Source organism: Scyliorhinus canicula, chromosome 19 (assembly GCF_902713615.1).
Source record: "Scyliorhinus canicula chromosome 19, sScyCan1.1, whole genome shotgun sequence".
Lineage (NCBI taxonomy): Eukaryota > Metazoa > Chordata > Chondrichthyes > Carcharhiniformes > Scyliorhinidae > Scyliorhinus > Scyliorhinus canicula.
The window spans coordinates 106318691-106340239 of NC_052164.1; the positions used below are offsets into that span (position 1 = coordinate 106318691).

At 50.3% G+C, this 21549-nt stretch overlaps 1 protein-coding gene across 1 annotated transcript in view; it reads right to left on the reverse strand.

Annotated features, from left to right (window-relative positions):
• Positions 1-21549, reverse strand: part of tecta (tectorin alpha) — a 99793-nt gene that overhangs the window by 40294 nt on the left and 37950 nt on the right. Inside the window, exons 8-11 of the mRNA XM_038779528.1 lie at positions 14469-15055; positions 13262-13835; positions 3759-4357; positions 1243-1810 (exon numbers count right to left, since the gene is read on the reverse strand). Coding sequence (XP_038635456.1) covers positions 1243-1810; positions 3759-4357; positions 13262-13835; positions 14469-15055 — 2328 coding nt within the window. The remainder of the gene's footprint in view (positions 1-1242; positions 1811-3758; positions 4358-13261; positions 13836-14468; positions 15056-21549) is intronic.

Genomic DNA, 21549 nt, shown 5'->3' on the forward strand with positions numbered 1-21549 from the left:
TACTCCAGGAGCGGTCTTACCAATGCCTTTGTTCCTTGGAACGTCCCAGTATCAGGCCATTCATTGAATACCTCCTTGTCAAATTACTCCTTCCACAGTGTATCACCTCACACGTTTCAGGGTTAAATTCTAACTGCCAATTTTCTGCACATTTGACCATCCCGTCTATATCTTCCTATTACCCAAGACACTCAACCTCATCTGCAAACTTACTGATCCAAACCCCCACATAGTCATCTATGAGGACCCAGCACAGATTGGTAGAGGAATTGAGTTTCGGAGCCATGAGGTCATGTTGCAGTTGTACAAAACTCTGGTGCGGCCGCATTTGGAGTATTGTGTGCAGTTCTGGTCGCCACATTATAGGAAGGATGTGGAAGCATTGGAAAGGGTACAGAGGAGATTTACAAGAATGTTGCCTGGTATGGAGGGAAGATCATATGAGGAAAGGCTGAAGGACTTGAGGCTGTTTTCATTGGAGAGAAGAAGGTTAAGAGGTGACTTAATTGAGGCATACATGATGATCAGAGGATTTGATAGGGTGGACATTGAGAGCCTTTTTCCTCGGATGGTGATGTCCAACACAAGGGGACATAGCTTTAAATTGAGGGGAGATAGATACAGGACAGATGTCAGAGGTAGGTTCTTTACTCAGAGAGTAGTAAGGGTGTGGAATGCCCTGCCTGCAACAGTAGTGGACTCGCCAACACTAAACGCATTCAAATGGTCATTGGATAGGCATATGGACGATAAGGGAATAGTGTAGATGGGCTTTAGAGGGGTTTCACAGGACGGTGCAACATCGAGGGCCGAAGGGCCTGTACTGCGCTGTAATGTTCTATGTTCTTGTGGGGCATTCTGGAATGAGAGGTCATATCTTCGAATAAGAGGTAGCAAATTTAAAAGAGATTTTAGATGGGCAGGTCAGGTGGTTTTTTGTGTCGGTGCAGACTCGATGGGCCAAAGGCCTCTTCTGCACTGTGTATTTCTGTGATTTTGTGATTCACTAACAGCATTGACTATGGTGAAAAATAAGAGTTCTGCGGAGGGACAATCCCATTGGACATTCGAGTGTTGGGGTGAGCTGTGATTGGTTGGGACCCTCACTCCTCAGTGGGAGATTTTAACTAAAAGTGATAACATTGTGGAGTGACTCCGAAAAAAATCTTCATTCAATGAAATTGAAGATGAATAAACTGCTGTTAGAGGTGAAGCTGATTGAAGATCTAATCTGTGACTTACTGCACATAGTAATGTTTCTCCAGCTCTGTAACAGAACCCCCTGCGCCTGACAGCTGTTGCCATAGTTCTGGAGCCAGTTACATGCCGTCTGACGATTTCCATGGTCGATACACGAGTCGAAAATGCAATTGTGATAAAAGAAAGTGGGGTTGACCTTTCCGTGGCAACGGCTGAAGATATCATCCTTTGAGACAATGAGGGCACAGAGCTGTAGCATGTCCACAGGGAGACTGAGGACCTGTTCACATGCGGGGCAGGTTCTATCACAGCCCAGTTCACAGAAGGACGTCCTGCCAACCATCCAGCTCTCTGCAAACTCCAGCAGATTCCCTGCAATCCTGTCGTCTGCAGTCCACAGATCATCAGCTGGGTCCCCGTTGAACTGACCACACAAACCACGCGTGGAGTTGAAAAAGGCTCTGGGAATTGTCACTGTCAGAAGCGTGTTCCAATCATACATCACTTTCAACCCAAAATCCGTTTCCAGCACCAAAAACAGGCCAAACGAGTAAAGATTGACTTGGCCACGACCCAGTTTGAGAGGCAGATAAATCCGTTCCTCATTCACCTGAGAAAGAAAATCTTCCTCGATTAATAAATAAGGTCAAGCGTCCCCTCCCCAAATACCACCCCCCATCCCCACGCAACCACCACACTCATCATCCCACCCCCACCTCTCCACCCAGCCCCCACCCCCACCCCACCCTCCCCAACCCCCACCCAACCCAAACCCACCTCCCCACCCAACCACCACCTTCATCACCCCAGCCCCCACCCCACCCTCCCCCACCCCACCTCTCCACCCAGCCCCCACCCCCATCCCACCCTCCCCAACCTCCCACCCAACCCAAACCCACCTCCCCACCCAACCACCACCTTCATCACCCCAGCCCCCACCTCTCCACCCAGCCCCCACCCCCGCCCCAACCTCCCCAACCCCACCCCACCTCCCCACCCAACCACCACCTTCATCACCCCAGCCCCATCATCATCCCCACCCTGCCCAGCCCCCACCTCCCCACCCCACCCAACCACCACCTTCAACACCCAGCTCCCACCCCCACCCAACCCTCCCCAACCCCACCTCCCCACCCAACCCCACCTCCCCACCCAACCACCACCTTCATCATCCCAACCCCCACCCCTCCACCCAGCCCCCACCCCCACCTCTCCACCCAGCCCCCACCCCCGCCCCACCCTCCCCAACCCCACCCCACCCCCACCTTCATCACCCCAGCCCCCATCATCACCCCCACATTCCCACCCTCCCCAGCCCCCACCTCCCCACCCAGCCCCCACCCCCACCCCACCCAACCACCACCTTCAACACCCCAGCCCCCACCTCCCCACCCAGCCCCCACCCCCACCCCACCCAACCACCACCTTCATCATCCCAACCCCCACCCCCACCTCTCCACCCAACCCCCACCTCAAACCCACCTCCCCACCCAACCACCACCTTCATCATCCCAGCCCCCACCGTCACCTCCGCAACCCCCACCCTCCTCAACCCTTCCCAAACCCCCACCTCCCCACCCCATCTCCACCTCCCCACCCAACCTCCACCCTCACCTCCCTACCAAGCCCTGCCCACCCAGCATCCTTACACACCCTCCCACCTCCATCCCACCCATCAACCTCTACCACCCCCACCTCCACTCTCACGCACTTCCCCACAATTACCCACCTCACCCATACATAGAACATAGAAAAATATAGCACAGAACAGGCCCTGCGGCCCACGATGTTGTCTGAACTTTTGTCCTAGATTAAGAACAAATTAATCTACACCCCATCATTCTACCGCAATCCATGTACCTATCCAATAGCCGCTTGAAGGTCCCTAATGTTTTCGACTCAACTACTTACACAGGCAGTGCATTCCATGGCCCCACTACTCTCTGGGTAAAGAACCTACCCGAGGAAAAAGTCTCTGACTGTCTACTCTGTCTATTCCCCTGATCATCTTATAAACCTCTATCAAGTCGCCCCTCATCCTTCTCTGTTCTAATGAGAAAAGGCCTAGCACCCTCAACCTTTCCTCGAAAGACCTATTCTCCATTCCAGGCAACATCCTGGTAAATCTCCATTGCAGCTTCCACATCTTTCCAAAATGAGGTGACCAGAACTGCACACAGTGCTCCAAATGTGGCCTTACCAAGGTTTTGTACAGCTGCATCATCACCTCACGGCTCTTAAATTCAATCCCTCTGCTAATGAACGCTTGCACACCATAGGCCTTCTTCACAGCTCTATCCACTAGTGGCAACTTTCAAAAATCCTTTACCCACCCCGACCCACCCAATACCCTCACCCTCCCACTTCTACCCAGCCTCATTCCAACTATCTCACCCCCAGCGACCCCCACCCACCCAGCACCCCTTACCCACCCCCCAACCCCCATCCAGGATCCCCACCCAGCCCACACCTCCATCCACCCACCCCCAGCTCCACCCCAATCCCACCAACCTCTCTCACCCCCATCCCTGCCCACCCTATTCCCTGCCCTCGCTCACCATCACACTGTGTTTGTAGCTTTTGGAGGCGCTGATATTGTAACCGTGAACTTTAATCTGCACCTCGTGAAGCCACAGGGCCAGCGACGTGTTGCGATCTTCATTCTTGGTTTGAACAAGGAAGTGAGAGAGATGTGGGGAGTCTGGGGCCACTGTGCTGATGATGTGGGAACAGGTACTTTGTAGATCATAGGCCAGAGTGTCAAAGGTATAATAATGGCTGTAACCAGACACAATGCAAATAGCTTCAGTGCGGGGGACACAGTAATACAGACCAGAACCATCGGAGCAAAACTCATCAACCTGGCACGACCTCCTCTCACAATACACGGCATTGTCGGAACCATTGCAATAGCAGCTAGTCTGGCAGTCTCTGTCCACCCAGAAAGTCTCGTTCGTATTGACCTCCAAACCTTGATAGGTGCAGCCACAATGGCTCTTTGGGATACAATGACCATCCTTCAGTGCGAATCCCGGGTCACATTGACAGCCCTCCACACAGGGCAGGTTGCAATCCACATCCTGTTCCAGGGACAAACAAGTCATTGGACAGGCGGACGTGCACTCGGCAAAGTGGCTGTTCTCAGGACAGGGAAGAGCTGATAGAAAAAGAGGGCACGTTAAAGGGAAAACAAATCGGTTGTTTTACAGTTCCTGAGTTATTTACCCTTTTCAAGAATCTCCATTAGGATGAACCCCGTGTCTATCAATTTAGACCACAAAAGGGGCCCAAATCCTAACCATTTTGCGCTGCGTTAACCGGCCACAGGAGTGGACACCAAAACGGTGGATGAGGTCAATGAAAATGCGTTAATCATTGATTCATATTTCTATGGAACTCAGGATTTAGCTTGGAAATAACCCCTCCAAATTCAATGGGTTAATCATGAAGAATAGACAGTTGAGCAAGAGAACTGAGGAAAAATAAGAACCTGAGATGATTTGACAGGGTGGATTAGAGCTAGGGGCAGACTTTAAAAAGGGGGCTCCCATTTAAGATTGAGATGAGAATTTTTTTCTCAAGTGTTTTCCGTGGAACTCTCTTTCCCCGAGAGCATGGAGACCAGCAATTGAGATTTTACGGTCGGGTTAGAGAGACTCTTGATTGGCAAGGGAGTCAAAGGGCACGGGGGGAGAGTCAGGAAAGTTGAGGCCAGATCAGAGCAGCCATCATCTTGTCAAATGGAGCAGGCATGATGGGCCAAATGGCCACTCTTGGTTTGTACATTAAACCAGCTCTGTGGAAATATGAGAATATTATTCTCAGAATGAGTTTCATCTCATCTAATGGCATTTTCAAGACTGTGACCGATAGATTATTATTGTATTTGATTATCATTGGATAGGAGCATCAGAGGATGTGGGAAAAGATGGATAAATGGATTTGAGGTGAAAATCATCAGAGTCCCAGAGGACGATAGGCTGTTCTCTCCTGTTTAGAGAGAGATGACTGGTGGTGATTTAACCTAAGGGTCAGCACACCGCGGGTGAGGGACAAGATAGAGAAGGCGGGGCCTTCATGGATAACCTCAGCCGGTACGGGGATTTGCTCCGGGTGCTCCGGTTTCCTCCCTCAAGTCCCGAAAGACGTGCTGTTAGGTGAATTGGCCATTCTGAATTCTCCCTCAGTGTACCCGAACAGGCGCCGGAATGTGGCGACTAGGGGCCTTTCACAGTAACGTCATTGTTGTGTTAATGTAAGCCTACTTTGACAATAAAGATTATATTTTTAAAAAGAGTGCATAATTTAAAGTGATTTACAAAAGAAGCAAATGTGATGTGAGAAAAAAAACTTTTACCCAGCGAGTGGTTGGGGCTGCTCGGCCTGGAAGCGTGAGGCAGGTTCAATCGAGGCACTGGAGAGGGAGTTGGATGATGATTTGAATAGAAACAATGTGCAGGAGTAAGGAGAAAAGGTAGAGGAATGGCACTAAGTCAAGATGCTCATTAAGAGAGTCAGTGCAGACACGCTGGGCCGAATGGCCTCCTTCTGTGCCTTAACAATTCTGTGACTCAGTGAGTGAGTTTGCCGGGCATTTAGAAGAGTAATTTTCAGAGATATTAATCAAACTAAGAAAATGCATGGGGGTTGGAGTACAAAAATAAGGACGTCTTCTTTCAGTTAAATATGGTTTTGCTGACATCACACCGAGAGTAGGCTCAGCTTGATTTCCTTACCTAAGCAAAGGAGTATTTGACTTAGATCAGGTTCACCCCATTGATTTATGGATTGGTACAATGCTCCGGGAACTGGATACGGGATGGTACAATGCTACAGGCACTGGGGACAGGATGGTACAATGCTACAGGCACTGGGTATGGGATGGTACAATGCTACAGGCACTGGGTACGGGATGGTACAATCTACAGGCACTGGGTACGGGATGGTACAATGCTCCGGGCACTGGGTACGGGATGGTACAATGCTACAGGCACTGGATACGGGATGGTACAATGCTACAGGCACTGGGTACGGGATGGTACAATGCTCCGGGCACTGGGTACGGGATGGTACAATGCTACAGGCACTGGATACGGGATGGTACAATGCTACAGGCACTGGGTATGGGATGGTACAATGCTACAGGCACTGGGTACGGGATGGTACAATGCTCCGGGCACTGGGTACGGGATGGTACAATGCTACAGGCACTGGATACGGGATGGTACAATGCTACAGGCACTGGGTACGGGATGGTACAATGCTACAGGCACTGGATACGGGATGGTACAATGCTACAGGCACTGGGTATGGGATGGTACAATGCTCCGGGCACTGGGTATGGGATGATACAATGCTACAGGCACTGGGTAGGGGATGGTACGATGCTACAGGCACTGGGTATGGGATGGTACAATGCTACAGGCACTGGATAGGCGCTGGTACGATGCTACAGGCACTGGGTACGGGATGGTACAATGCTACAGGCACTGGGTAGGGGATGGTACAATGCTACAGGCACTGGGTAGGGGATGGTACAATGCTACAGACACTGGTTTGGGGATGGTACAATGCTCCGGGCACTGGGTACGGGATGGTACAATGCTACAGGCACTGGATACGGGATGGTACAATGCTACAGACACTGGTTTCGGGATGGTACAATGCTCCGGGCACTGGGTACGGGATGGTACAATGCTACAGGCACTGGGTACGGGATGGTACAATGCTACAGGCACTGGGTACGGGATGGTACAATGCTACAGGCACTGGGTACGGGATGGTACAATGCTACAGGCACTGGGTACGGGATGGTACAATGCTACAGGCAACGGGTATGGGGATGGTACAATGCTACAGGCACTGGGTACGGGATGGTACAATGCAACAGGCAACGGGTATGGGGATGGTACAATGCTACAGGCACTGAATAGGCGATGATACAATGCTACAGGCACTGGGTAGGGGATGGTACAATGCTACAGGCACTGGGTATGGGATGGTACAATGCTACAGGCACTGGGTAGGGGATGGTACAATGCTACAGGCACTGGGTACGGGATGGTACAATGCTACAGGCACTGGATAGGCGATGATGCAATGCTACAGGCACTGGGTAGGGGATGGTACAATGCTACAGGCACTGGGTAGGGGGTGGTACAATGCTACAGGCACTGGGTAGGGGATGGTACAATGCTACAGGCACTGGGTAGCGGATGGTACAATGCTACAGGCACTGGGTACGGGATGATACAATGCTACAGGCACTGGGTACGGGATGGTACAATGCTACAGGCACTGGGTAGGGGATGGTACAATGCTACAGGCACTGGGTAGGGGATAGTACAATGCTACAGGCACTGGATACGGGATGGTACAATGCTACAGGCACTGGTTACGGGATGGTACAATGCTACAGGCACTGGGTACGGGATGGTACAATGCTCCGGGCACTGGGTACGGGATGGTACAATGCTCTGGGCACTGGGTACGGGATGATACAATGCTACAGGCACTGGAACAATGCTCCGGGCACTGGATACAGGATGGTACAATGCTACAGGCACTGGGTACGGGATGGTACAATGCTACAGGCAATGGGTATGGGTATGGTACAATGCTACAGGCACTGGGTACGGGATGGTACAATGCTACAGGCACTGGGTAGGGATGATACAATGCTACAGGCACTGGGTACGGGATGATACAATGCTACAGGCACTGGGTACGGGATGGTACAATGCTACAGGCACTGGATACAGGATGGTACAATGCTACCGGCACTGGATAGGTGATGGTACAATGCTACAGGCACTGGGTACGGGATGGTACAATGCTACAGGCACTGGATATGGGATGATACAATGCTACAGGCACTGGATAGAGGATGGTACAATGTTACAGGCACTGGGTTCGGGGATGGTACAATGTTACAGGCACTGGGTTCGGGGATGGTACAATGCTACAGGCACTGGGTACGGGATGGTACAATGCTACAGGCACTGGGTAGGGGATGGTACAATGCTACAGGCACTGGGTATGGGATGGTACAATGCTACAGGCACTGGATACGGGATGATACAATGCTACAGGCACTGGGTACGGGATGGTACAATGCTACAGGCACTGGATAGGCGATGGTACAATGCTACAGGCACTGGGTACGGGATGGTACAATGCTACAGGCACTGGGTACGGGATGGGACAATGCTACAGGCACTGGATATGGGATGGCACAATGCTACAGGCACTGGATAGAGGATGGTACAATGCTACAGGCACTGGGTTCGGGGATGTTACAATGCTACAGGCACTGGGTATGGGATGGTACAATGCTACAGGCACTGGGTACGGGATGGTACAATGCTACAGGCATTGGATAGGCGATGGTACAATGCTACAGGCACTGGGTACGGGATGGTACAATGCTACAGGCACTGGGTACGGGATGGGACAATGCTACAGGCACTGGGTACGGGATGGTACAATGCTACAGGCACTGGGTACTGGATAGTACAATGCTACAGGCACTGGGTACGGGATGGTACAATGCTACAGGCACTGGGTAGGGGATGGTACAATGCTACAGGCACTGGGTAGGGGATGGTACAATGCTACAGACACTGGTTTCGGGATGGTACAATGCTCCGGGCACTGGGTACGGGATGGTACAATGCTACAGGCACTGGGTACGGGATGGTACAATGCTACAGACACTGGTTTCGGGATGGTACAATGCTCCGGGCACTGGGTACGGGATGGTACAATGCTACAGGCACTGGGTACGGGATGGTACAATGCTACAGGCACTGGGTACGGGATGGTACAATGCTACAGGCACTGGGTACGGGATGGTACAATCTACAGGCACTGGGTACGGGATGGTACAATGCTACAGGCAACGGGTATGGGGATGGTACAATGCTACAGGCACTGGGTACGGGATGGTACAATGCAACAGGCAACGGGTATGGGGATGGTACAATGCTACAGGCACTGAATAGGCGATGATACAATGCTACAGGCACTGGGTAGGGGATGGTACAATGCCACAGGCACTGGGTATGGGATGGTACAATGCTACAGGCACTGGATACGGGATGGTACAATGCTACAGGCACTGGTTACGGGATGGTACAATGCTACAGGCACTGGGTACGGGATGGTACAATGCTCCGGGCACTGGGTACGGGATGGTACAATGCTCTGGGCACTGGGTACGGGATGATACAATGCTACAGGCACTGGAACAATGCTCCGGGCACTGGATACAGGATGGTACAATGCTACAGGCACTGGGTACGGGATGGTACAATGCTACAGGCAATGGGTATGGGTATGGTACAATGCTACATGCACTGGGTACGGGATGGTACAATGCTACAGGCACTGGGTAGGGATGATACAATGCTACAGGCACTGGGTACGGGATGATACAATGCTACAGGCACTGGGTACGGGATGGTACAATGCTACAGGCACTGGATACAGGATGGTACAATGCTACAGGCACTGGATAGGTGATGGTACAATGCTACAGGCACTGGGTACGGGATGGTACAATGCTACAGGCACTGGATAGGGGATGGTACAATGCTACAGGCACTGGATAGAGGATGGTACAATGTTACAGGCACTGGGTTCGGGGATGGTACAATGTTACAGGCACTGGGTTCGGGGATGGTACAATGCTACAGGCACTGGGTACGGGATAGTACAATGCTACAGGCACTGGGTAGGGGATGGTACAATGCTACAGGCACTGGGTATGGGATGGTACAATGCTACAGGCACTGGATACGGGATGATACAATGCTACAGGCACTGGGTACGGGATGGTACAATGCTACAGGCACTGGATAGGCGATGGTACAATGCTACAGGCACTGGGTACGGGATGGTACAATGCTACAGGCACTGGGTACGGGATGGGACAATGCTACAGGCACTGGATATGGGATGGCACAATGCTACAGGCACTGGATAGAGGATGGTACAATGCTACAGGCACTGGGTTCGGGGATGTTACAATGCTACAGGCACTGGATACGGGATGATACAATGCTACAGGCACTGGGTACGGGATGGTACAATGCTACAGGCACTGGGTATGGGATGGTACAATGCTACAGGCACTGGGTACGGGATGGTACAATGCTACAGGCATTGGATAGGCGATGGTACAATGCTACAGGCACTGGGTACGGGATGGTACAATGCTACAGGCACTGGGTACGGGATGGGACAATGCTACAGGCACTGGGTACGGGATGGTACAATGCTACAGGCACTGGGTACTGGATAGTACAATGCTACAGGCACTGGGTACGGGATGGTACAATGTTACAGGCACTGGGTAGGGGATGGTACAATGCTACAGGCACTGGGTAGGGGATGGTACAATGCTACAGACACTGGTTTTGGGATGGTACAATGCTCCGGGCACTGGGTACGGGATGGTACAATGCTACAGGCACTGGATACGGGATGGTACAATGCTACAGACACTGGTTTCGGGATGGTACAATGCTCCGGGCACTGGGTACGGGATGGTACAATGCTACAGGCACTGGGTACGGGATGGTACAATGCTACAGGCACTGAATAGGCGATGATACAATGCTACAGGCACTGGGTAGGGGATGGTACAATGCCACAGGCACTGGGTATGGGATGGTACAATGCTACAGGCACTGGGTAGGGGATGGTACAATGCTACAGGCACTGGGTACGGGATGGTACAATGCTACAGGCACTGGATAGGCGATGATGCAATGCTACAGGCACTGGGTAGGGGATGGTACAATGCTACAGGCACTGGGTAGGGGATGGTACAATGCTACAGGCACTGGGTAGGGGATGGTACAATGCTACAGGCACTGGGTAGCGGATGGTACAATGCTACAGGCACTGGGTACGGGATGGTACAATGCTACAGGCACTGGGTAGGGGATGGTACAATGCTACAGACACTGGGTAGGGGATGGTACAATGCTACAGGCACTGGATACGGGATGGTACAATGCCCTGGGCACTGGATACGGGATGGTACAATGCTACAGGCACTGGGTAGGGGATGGTACAATGCTACAGGCACTGGATACGGGATGGTACAATGCTACAGGCACTGGGTATGGGATTGTACAATGCTACAGGCACTGGGTAGGGGATGGTACAATGCTACAGGCACTGGATACGGGATGGTACAATGCTACAGGCACTGGTTACGGGATGGTACAATGCTACAGGCACTGGGTACGGGATGGTACAATGCTCCGGGCACTGGGTACGGGATGGTACAATGCTCTTGGCACTGGGTACGGGATGATACAATGCTACAGGCACTGGAACAATATCCGGGCACTGGATACAGGATGGTACAATGCTACAGGCACTGGGTACGGGATGGTACAATGCTACAGGCAATGGGTATGGGTATGGTACAATGCTACAGGCACTGGGTACGGGATGGTACAATGCTACAGGCAATGGATACGGGATGATACAATGCTACAGGCACTGGGTACGGGATGATACAATGCTACAGGCACTGGGTACGGGATGGTACAGTGCTACAGGCACTGGATACAGGATGGTACAATGCTACAGGCACTGGATACAGGATGGTACAATGCTACAGGCACTGGATAGGTGATGGTACAATGCTACAGGCACTGGGTACGGGATGGTACAATGCTACAGGCACTGGGTACGGGATGGTACAATGCTACAGGCACTGGGTATGGGATGGTACAATGCTACAGGCACTGGATAGGGGATGGTACAATGTTACAGGCACTGGGTTCGGGGATGGTACAATGCTACAGGCACTGGGTACGGGATGGTACAATGCTACAGGCACTGGGTATGGATGGTACAATGCTACAGGCACTGGATACGGGATGATACAATGCTACAGGCACTGGGTACGGGATGGTACAATGCTACAGGCACTGGATAGGCGATGGTACAATGCTACAGGCACTGGGTACGGGATGGTACAATGCTACAGGCACTGGGTACGGGATGGGACAATGCTACAGGCACTGGATATGGGATGGCACAATGCTACAGGCACTGGATAGAGGATGGTACAATGCTACAGGCACTGGGTTCGGGGATGTTACAATGCTACAGACACTGGGTACGGGATGGTACAATGCTACAGGCACTGGATACGGGATGATACAATGCTACAGGCACTGGGTACGGGATGGTACAATGCTACAGGCACTGGGTATGGGATGGTACAATGCTACAGGCACTGGGTACGGGATGGTACAATGCTACAGGCACTGGATAGGCGATGGTACAATGCTACAGGCACTGGGTACGGGATGGTACAATGCTACAGGCACTGGGTACGGGATGGGACAATGCTACAGGCACTGGGTACGGGATGGTACAATGCTACAGGCACTGGGTACTGGATGGTACAATGCTACAGGCACTGGGTACAGGATGGTACAATGCTACAGGCAGTGGATAGGGGATGGTACAATGCTACAGGCACTGGGTATGGGATGGTACAATGCTACAGGCACTGGATAGGCGATGATGCAATGCTACAGGCAGTGGATAGGGGATGGTACAATGCTACTGGCAGTAGATACGGATGGTAAAATGCTACAGGTGCTGGATAATGTGGTAGAACAATGCTACAAGCGTCAGATACATAAAAACATACAGTGCAGAAAGAGGCCATTCATCCCATCGAGTCTGCACCGACCCACTTAAGCCCTCACTTCCACCCCATCCCATGACCCAATAACCTCTCCTAACCTTTTCGGACACTAAGGGCAATTTAGCATGGCCAATTCACCAAACCTGCACATCTTTGGACTGTGGGAGGAAACCGGAGCACCCGGAGGAAACCCACGCACACACGGGGAGAAGGTGCAGACTCCGCACAGACAGTGACCCAGTGGGGAATCGAACCTGGGACCCTGGCGCTGTGAAGCCACAGTGCTATCCACTTGTGCTACCGTGCTGCTACGGGATGGTACAATGGTACAGGTGCTGGATGCAGAATGGTACCCACTTTTCCTTTTGAATAACTTACGGCAAAATGTGCTGCTTCTCCAGTTAGCTAGTGTGACATCGGCACCAGTGCAGGTATCTGCATAAGCCTGCAGCGAACTGCAGAGCGCTGTCATGTTTCCACCATTTAAGCACATGGTATAAAGGCAACTTCTGAAAAAGGGAGAAGGATTGATGACTTCATGACAGTTGAGGAAGGAGCTGTTTGTGGGATCATTGATTATTCCGCATAACGAAACTCCTTGATACAGAATGAGATCCTCATTTGTACAAACTGTGAACAGCTCCTCACATTGCCCATTACACGTCATATCATCAGCAAATGTCTTCCAATTATCCACAAATTCTGCAGCATTTTCTGTCACCTTTCCATTGACTTTACGGAAGTCGTCAGTAGGATTCCCGTTAAAGTATCCACAGAGGCCACAAGTGTTGTTGTAATAGGTAGTGGACAGTGTTAGATTTACACGATCCTCACTGGAATACAGGATTTGGAAACTGCTGTTTAGTTCCACCATGGTGTCATTTCCACTCTTATAGATCTTCAGTTTTCCAGATGAATGCATAAATGGCAAGGAAATTGCAAAAGCATTCACCTATGAACAAGATAAAAAGTTACTTACTTCAATCAGTAAAATGAAGATCGGTGGGGAAGTTTTGCTGTAACTGCACTCAATTCCACTTTGAAAGCACATTGATGTCTGATACACCCCAAATGCTTCACTGTAATACTCTCATACAGTCTGCCCTGTACCTCTCTCTGATGGACACATCATTATATTACTCTGATGTGCCCATCACTCTAACACTTGTGACACTAATACTTTGACACATTGCAACGTCAGACATGCAGCAGACTGTTAGCTATGATGGATCCTCATGTAACGTTCTGATAGGCCCAACATCCCACATTTTAACATTCAATAGATTGCTCATCCACTCTGATTCATCACTTGTGTACATTCTACACTTTTGACTGTCAAACATTCCAACATGTCACACAACCTGTAACATTCACTTTCCTTCAATATAACATTCACTTCCTGCTGTACAATCATGCTTATTACAGAGTTATAGACTGTTACAGTGTAGAATATGGGGTATATCAGTGATAGAGAGCAAGGTATAGGGTATATCAGAGATTGTTACTGCCAGTGCCTGGGAAATTGGAAAGTTTTATAATAAAAGTAAGAAAGAATATTACGATAATGGACATAGGATATTTTTACCTTGATGATATTTTCACTGCCTCCAATCTTTATTTCGTGATCAGGGAATTTTATAGTCAATGATTTGATCCAAGAACCATTCACCATTTTCTTTCTTCCCAGTTTGATTTCAAAATGTGACAGGTTGTAACTGTTCGAGCCACAGATTTTGAGCAGTGTGTACGCATATTCATCACGGAAATCAAAGGATGCTCCATCAAAAGTCTGCAACCCATTCTGGGAGACTGTGCACACAGCAGCTCTCTTGGGATAGCATCCTAGAATCCCATTCTCTACAAGACAGAATTCCCCTTTCGAGCAAGTCTCATTGATACACATCACTTCTCCATAACCTTCACACAGGCAGTGCACCGTACAGTCACCCGTGGCCCAGAAGTTTGTTTTGAAAGGATAGTAACGTTCATGGAACTCACAACCACATTCTTCAAGTGGAACACAATTATTACCACTGAGTACATAGCCCTCATCACACTGACAGCCCTCAGTGCATGGCCTGCTGCAGTACAACGGAGAAACCAGGTCAGTGCAGGTCGCTGGACAGCTGCTAGTGCACATTTCATAGTGACTCCATTCAGAACAGGGCAATGCTAAAGGAGAGAAAAAAGATTAGTCCAAATAAAATAAGCACTGCCTCTGGCAATCCCCAGGTTAAGCTCTTCCTTCCATTAACCTGCACTTTCTATAATATGTTAAACGTGGTCAGTGGTGTCAAGATTCCAAGGACAGTAAATTATGTTGGAAAGGCAATGTGTTCAGTTAAACACAGTGCAGTGCTATCAACATTTGGTGAAAGCTCAAAAACTCCATTAACTCAACCCCAGTTATGTTTGTAAATATACATTGCACATTAAGCCCCTGGGATCAAACGCTCATGTCACAGATTACTATCCATGTGTTAGAATTGATGATGGCAGCAACAGTAACAGTGGCTAAAACTAAAGCAATTCACTCACATTGCTGTTCTTCTGAGGGGCTGGTTTAGCACACTGGGCTAAACCGCTGACTTTTAAAGCAGACCAAGGCAGGCCAGCAGCACGGTTCAATTCCCGTACCAGCCTCCCCGAATAGGCGCCGGAATGTGGCGACTAGGGGATTTTCACAGTAACTTCATTTGAAGCCTACTTGTGACAATAAGCGATTTTCATTTCATTTCACTTCACTATCTATAGCCCTGGATCATTCTGACTGCTGCCCCCTTGACACTAACCTGGACTGAGGCTCATTTCTAATTGACAGTAACCAATAGAATTCTCACAATGAAGCCTACTCGTGACAATAAGCGATTTTCATTTCATTTCATTTTCATTAAACCCGTGCGTTCCCCCCTCCCCGGGTTGAATATTTTAGTTATTAGCTCCCCACTCACACTGCCATTTCCTAGACACGGATATTGATTGGCTCCCCCTCACTTCCCTGTTCTTCCCATTATCCCACTTCCCTCTCCTCTCCTCCCATCCATGTATACTCTTTTTTTTCCATTTTCCCATCCTCTTTCTCAACTATTCCCTCTCCACATTCCCCTAATCTGTCCTTATCCCTCCTCTCTTGCCTTCTCTTTCTCCATCATTTCTCCCTCTCCTACTTCTCTCTGGTTCACTGCTCCCAGATTTGGCAGCTTTCGGAATCCATTAACACTGACAATTCTCCCATCTCGAGTTTGGGTGTCCAAAGAGCCTGTTTGTCGTTTTCGGATGGAAATTGAGGCCCTAATGGAAATGGAATCCATAGATTCCCTACAGTACAGAAGGAGACCATTCAGCCCATCGAGTCTACACCGACCCTCCGAAAGATCACCCTACCCAGGCCCACTCCCCCGTGCCATCTGTGTAATCCCGTAACCCCTCCTAACCTTTTGGACACTGAGGGGCAATTCATGATGGCCAACCCACCTAACCTGCATATCCTTGGACTGTGGGAGGAAACCGGAGCACCCGGAGGAAGCCCACACAGACCCGGGGAGAATGTGGAGACTCCGCACAGACAGTGATCCGAGGCCGGAATTGAACCTGGGACCCTGGAGCTGAGGCAGCAGTGCTAGCCACTGTGCCACCGTGTCATCCAGAACCTGATTGTTATTTTAATCAGAACTTAGTCTGCATTTACGCCGAGCAGGTTCAATCAGTTTTGTTTGCAATAGAATAGAAGGATTCCTCAAAACCCCATTCATCCTGTGGTCGCTGCCCAACACAGATTCCCAGGTCACCAAAGTCTCAAATATAAAATTTGTATCTTCATGTTCAAATCTCTCTCTCTCTTATTTATGTAGCAACCCCCCCCCCCCCCCCCCCCCCCCCCCCCCATTATATTGATTTTTGAAATTCTCCGGTAGTCGGGATTCATGCTTCCCAGTGGCAGCTCCCCCCTCCCCCTCGCCAGCGGGTTTTCCGGCAGCATGGGGGGGGGGGAGGGGGGGGGGGGGGTTTCAATAGGAAATCCCATTGACAAGTGGCGGGAAGACAGAATCCCGTGGCCAGCGAACGCCGCTCTCATTGGCTATTGTGCTTTCAGTCCTTTGACAACCAACCCGAGATTGTGCCCCTTAACCTTTACCCTGCGCCCCTTAACCTTTACCCTCACCTCTCAACTATTGAATCTTTTTTTTCCAATTAAGGGGCAATTTAGTGTGGACCATCCACATACCCTGCACATCTTTTTTGGGTTGTGGAGGCGAAACCCACGCAGAGTTGGGAAGAAGAATATGAATCGCTGAAACTTTTAGTGACCCTTCCAGATAACACCACTTTTGGCTCCAGATGCTAACTACAACAGGGAATAATGAGGTGCTGCATCCGGTGTGGCTAACGGCAGGTGACAAAAAGATAAACTGAGACTCGGATAACTGGTAACTGGTAACTGGTAACTGGTAACTGGTGACTAAAACTGGTGCCAATTTGAAAATAAATGGGGAAAAGAGGATTGAAAAGATGAAAGTGTCTGCCTGGAAATTTTGAAACAAATATTGAAAATTGGCAATGGATTTATATAAATAAATCTAAATAAATTAAAAATGAATAACATCTGAATGCCCTTTGTGAATATTCACGGTGAGGATTTTAAAGTCATGTATTTATATATTTACTCCCCATTTTATTTAAGTTATGTTGCTGTTCAGTGAGGTGGTGTTGAGGTAATGTCACTGGGCTGCTGGTGGTGTTGTGGTAATGTCACTGGGCTGCTGGTGGTGTTGTGGTAATGTCACTGGGCTGCTGGTGGTGTTGTGGTAATGTCACTGGGCTGCTGATTCAGGGTAACACTCTGCGGACCCAGTTTGAATCCTGCCACGGCAAGTGGTGGAAATTGAATCTGAACCATGGTCGATTGTTGTAAAAACCCATCTGGTTCAATAATGTCCTTTAGGGAAGGAAATCCGCCGTCCTTACCCGGTCTGGCCTACACGTGACTCCAGATCCACAGCGATGTGGTTGACTCTGAAAAGGCCGAGCAAGACACTCAGTTGTATCAAAACAGATACAGAGCCTAAAAGGAAAGAAACCAGATGGACCATCCAGCATCGACCCCAGCACAGGAAACAACTCAGCAAATCCCTCCTTGCTAACATCTGGGGCTTGTGCCAAGGTTGAGATAGCTTTCTCACAGACTGGTCAAGCAACAGACTGACACAGTCATACTGACAGAATCATATCTTACAATGTCCCAGACACCATTCTCACCATTCCTGGGTATGTCCTGTCTCACCGGCATTACCACCCAGCCAGGGGATCAACCCTGGTTCAGTGAAGAGTGCAGGAGAGCATGCCAGGAGCAACACAAGGCAAACCGAAAAATGAGGCATCAACCTGGTGAAGCTACAACACAGGACTACTTGTGTATCAAACAGCATAAGCAGCAAATAATAAGCCAAACTAAGTGATCCCATAACCAACTGATCAGATCTAAGCTCTGCTGTCCTGCCACATCCAGCCGTGAATGGTCCTGGACAATTGAACAACTCACTGGAGGAGGAGGCTCCACAAATATCCTCACTCCCAAACCCCCATCAGTGCAATTTGCAATAACCTTCAGCCAGACGTGCCGAGTGGATGATCCATCTCAGTCTCCTCCGGAGGTCCCCAACATCACAGATGTCAGTCTTCAGCCACTTTGATTCAGTCCACGTGATATCAAGAAGAGGCTGAAGGCGCTGGATACTGCAAAGGCTCTGGGCCCCGATAGCAAAGTGATAGAAGGATTCATCAACAGCGTCATCAAGCGGCACTTACTCAGCAATAACTTGCTCGCGGACGCTCACTTTGGTACCACCAGGGTCACTCAGCTCCTGACCTCATTACAGTTCAAACATGGACAAAGAGCTGAATGCCAGAGGGGAGTTGAGCATGACTGCCCTTGGCATCAAGGCAGCATTTGACCGTGTTTGGCAAGAAGAGGCACAAGTCAGGAGTGTGATGGAATACTCTCCACTTGCCTGGATGAGTGCAGCTCCAACAACACTCAAGACGCTCAACACCATCCAGGGCAAAGCAGCCGCTTGATTGCTCCCCCTTCCACAAACATTCAAACCCTCCACCATCAACGCACAGTGGCAGCCGTGTGTACCATCTACAAGATGTTCATAGAATTTACAGTGCAGAAGGAGGCCATTCGGCCCATCGAGTCTGCACCGATCTTTGGAAAGAGCACCCTACCCAAGCCCACACCACCCTATCCCCATAACCCAGTAACCCCACTCAACCAACACTAAGGGCAATTTTGGTCACTAAGGGCAATTTATCATGGCCAACCCACCTAACCTGCACATCTTTGGACTGTGGGAGGAAACCAGAGCACCCGGAGGAAACCCACGCACACACGGGGAGGATGTGCAGACTCCACACAGACAGTGACCCAGCCGGGAATCGAACCTGGGACCCTGGAGCTGTGAAGCAATTGTGCTAACCACTGTGCTACCGTGCTACCCCAAGATGCACTGCAGGAACTCACCAAGGTTCCTTAGACAACACCTTCCAAACCCACAGCCGCTACCATCTAGAAGGACAAGAGCAGCAGATACCTGGGAACCCCACCACCTGGAGGTTCCCCTCCAAGTCCCTCACCACCCTGACTGGGAAATATACCGGCCGTTCCTTCACTGTCGCTGGGGCAAAATCCTGGAACTCCCTCCCTAACAGCACAATGGGTGTACCTACACCACACAGGACTGCAGAGGTTCAAGAAAGCAACTCACTACCACCTTCTCAGGGCATTTAGGGATGGGCAATAAATGCTGGTCTGACCAGCGTCACCCACCTCCTGTAAAAATGAATTTTAAACTGTTTGATTTACTGTCCCAGGTTCCTTCAAACAATGCATTTCTCAATGATTAAGAAGGGAGGGAGGCAGAAGACGGGAAATTATAGGCTGGTTAGCCTGACTTCGGTCACTGGTAAGATTTTAGAGTCAATTATTAAAAATGAGATTGCGGAGTACTTGGAAGTGCATGGTAAAATAGGACTGAGTCAGCACGGCTTCGTCAAGGGGAGGTCATGTCTGACAAATCTGTTAGAGTTCTTTGAGGAGGAAACAAGAAGTTAGACAAAGGAGAATCAGTGGACGTGATTTATTTAGATTTCCAGAAGGCCTTTGACAAGGTGCCGCATAGGAGGCTGTTAAATAAGTTAAGAGCCCATGGTGTTAAGGGTAAGATCCTGGCATGGATAGAGGGTTGTCTGACTGGCAGAAGGCAGAGAGTGGGGATAAAGGGGCCTTTATCAGGATGGCAGCCGGTGACTAGTGGTTTGCCTCAGGGGTCTGTGCTGGGACCACAACTTTTCACAATATACATTAATGATCTGGAAGAAGGAACTGAAGGCACTGTTGCTAAGTTTGCAGATGATACAAAGATCTGTAGAGGGACAGGTAGTATTGAGTAAGCAAGGGGGCTGCAGAAGGATTTGGACAGGCTAGGAGAGTGGGCAATGAAGTGGCAAATGGAATACAATGTGGAAAAATGTGAGCTTGTGTACTTTGGAAGGAGGAATAGAGACATAGGCCGGGATTCTCCCAGCCTCCGTGCCGAAACTGGGCTTGGCACGGGGGCAGGGAATGGGGTCTCCGACCGGGGGGGGGGGGGGGGGGGGGGGGATGAGATTCTCCGCGGAACGGAGAATCACCGCTAGCCACGCACGGGCGGTCGACACGGCCGTTGAAAGAGGCCCGTGCCGATTCTCCACAATCGACCAGCCGAGTACCCGGCGAGCTCCGCCAGCGTGGTTCCGGTATGGTGTCACCCAGCGGGAACTCAGACTCGCGGCCACGCTGGCCGTCCTGGTGGGGGGGCGGGGATCAGACTCTGGGGGGGGGGCCTCCACGATGGAGGGGCCCGCGATCAGGGGCTACCGATAGGCAGGCGTGTGCGATCCGGGGGGCCTATCTACTTCCGCGCTGGACCACTGTGTGTCTCCGTCATGTTGTGCGGGGATCGGCACAAAAACGGCCGCACTGCGCATGCGCGGACTCGCGGCCAGAAGGTCACGGCCCCGTATCGGCAGCAGGAGCTGCATGGCGCATACTGGGGCCCTGCTATCCCTCTTAAAACTGGAGAATCAGTCCGGACTTCTTGAAAAAGGTCTGGAGTGATTCGCGCCCGTTTTCCAGCAAGCGTGGGGACATTGTTTCCATTTCCAGACAATCTCAGCCATAGTCTATTTTCTAAATGGGGAAATGCTGAGGAAATCAGACGCACGAAGGGACTTGGGAGTCCTTGTTCACGATTCTCTGAAGGTTAATGTGCAGGTTCAGTCGGCAGTTAGGAAGGCAAATGCAATGTTAGCATTCATGTCGAGAGGGCTAGAATACAAGACCAGGGATGTACTTCTGAGGCTGGATAAGGACCCATTTGGAGTATTGTGAGCAGTTTTGGGCCCCGTATCTAAGGAAGGATGTGTTGGCCTTGGAAAGGGTCCAGAGGAGTTTCACAAGAATGATCACTGGAATGAAGAACTTGTCGTATGAGGAACGGTTGAGGACTCTGGGTCTGTACTCGATGGTGTTTCGAAGGATGAGGGGGGAATCTTACTGAAACTTACAGGATACTGCGAGGCCTGGATAGAGTGGATGTGGCGAGGATGTTTCCACTTGGAGGAAA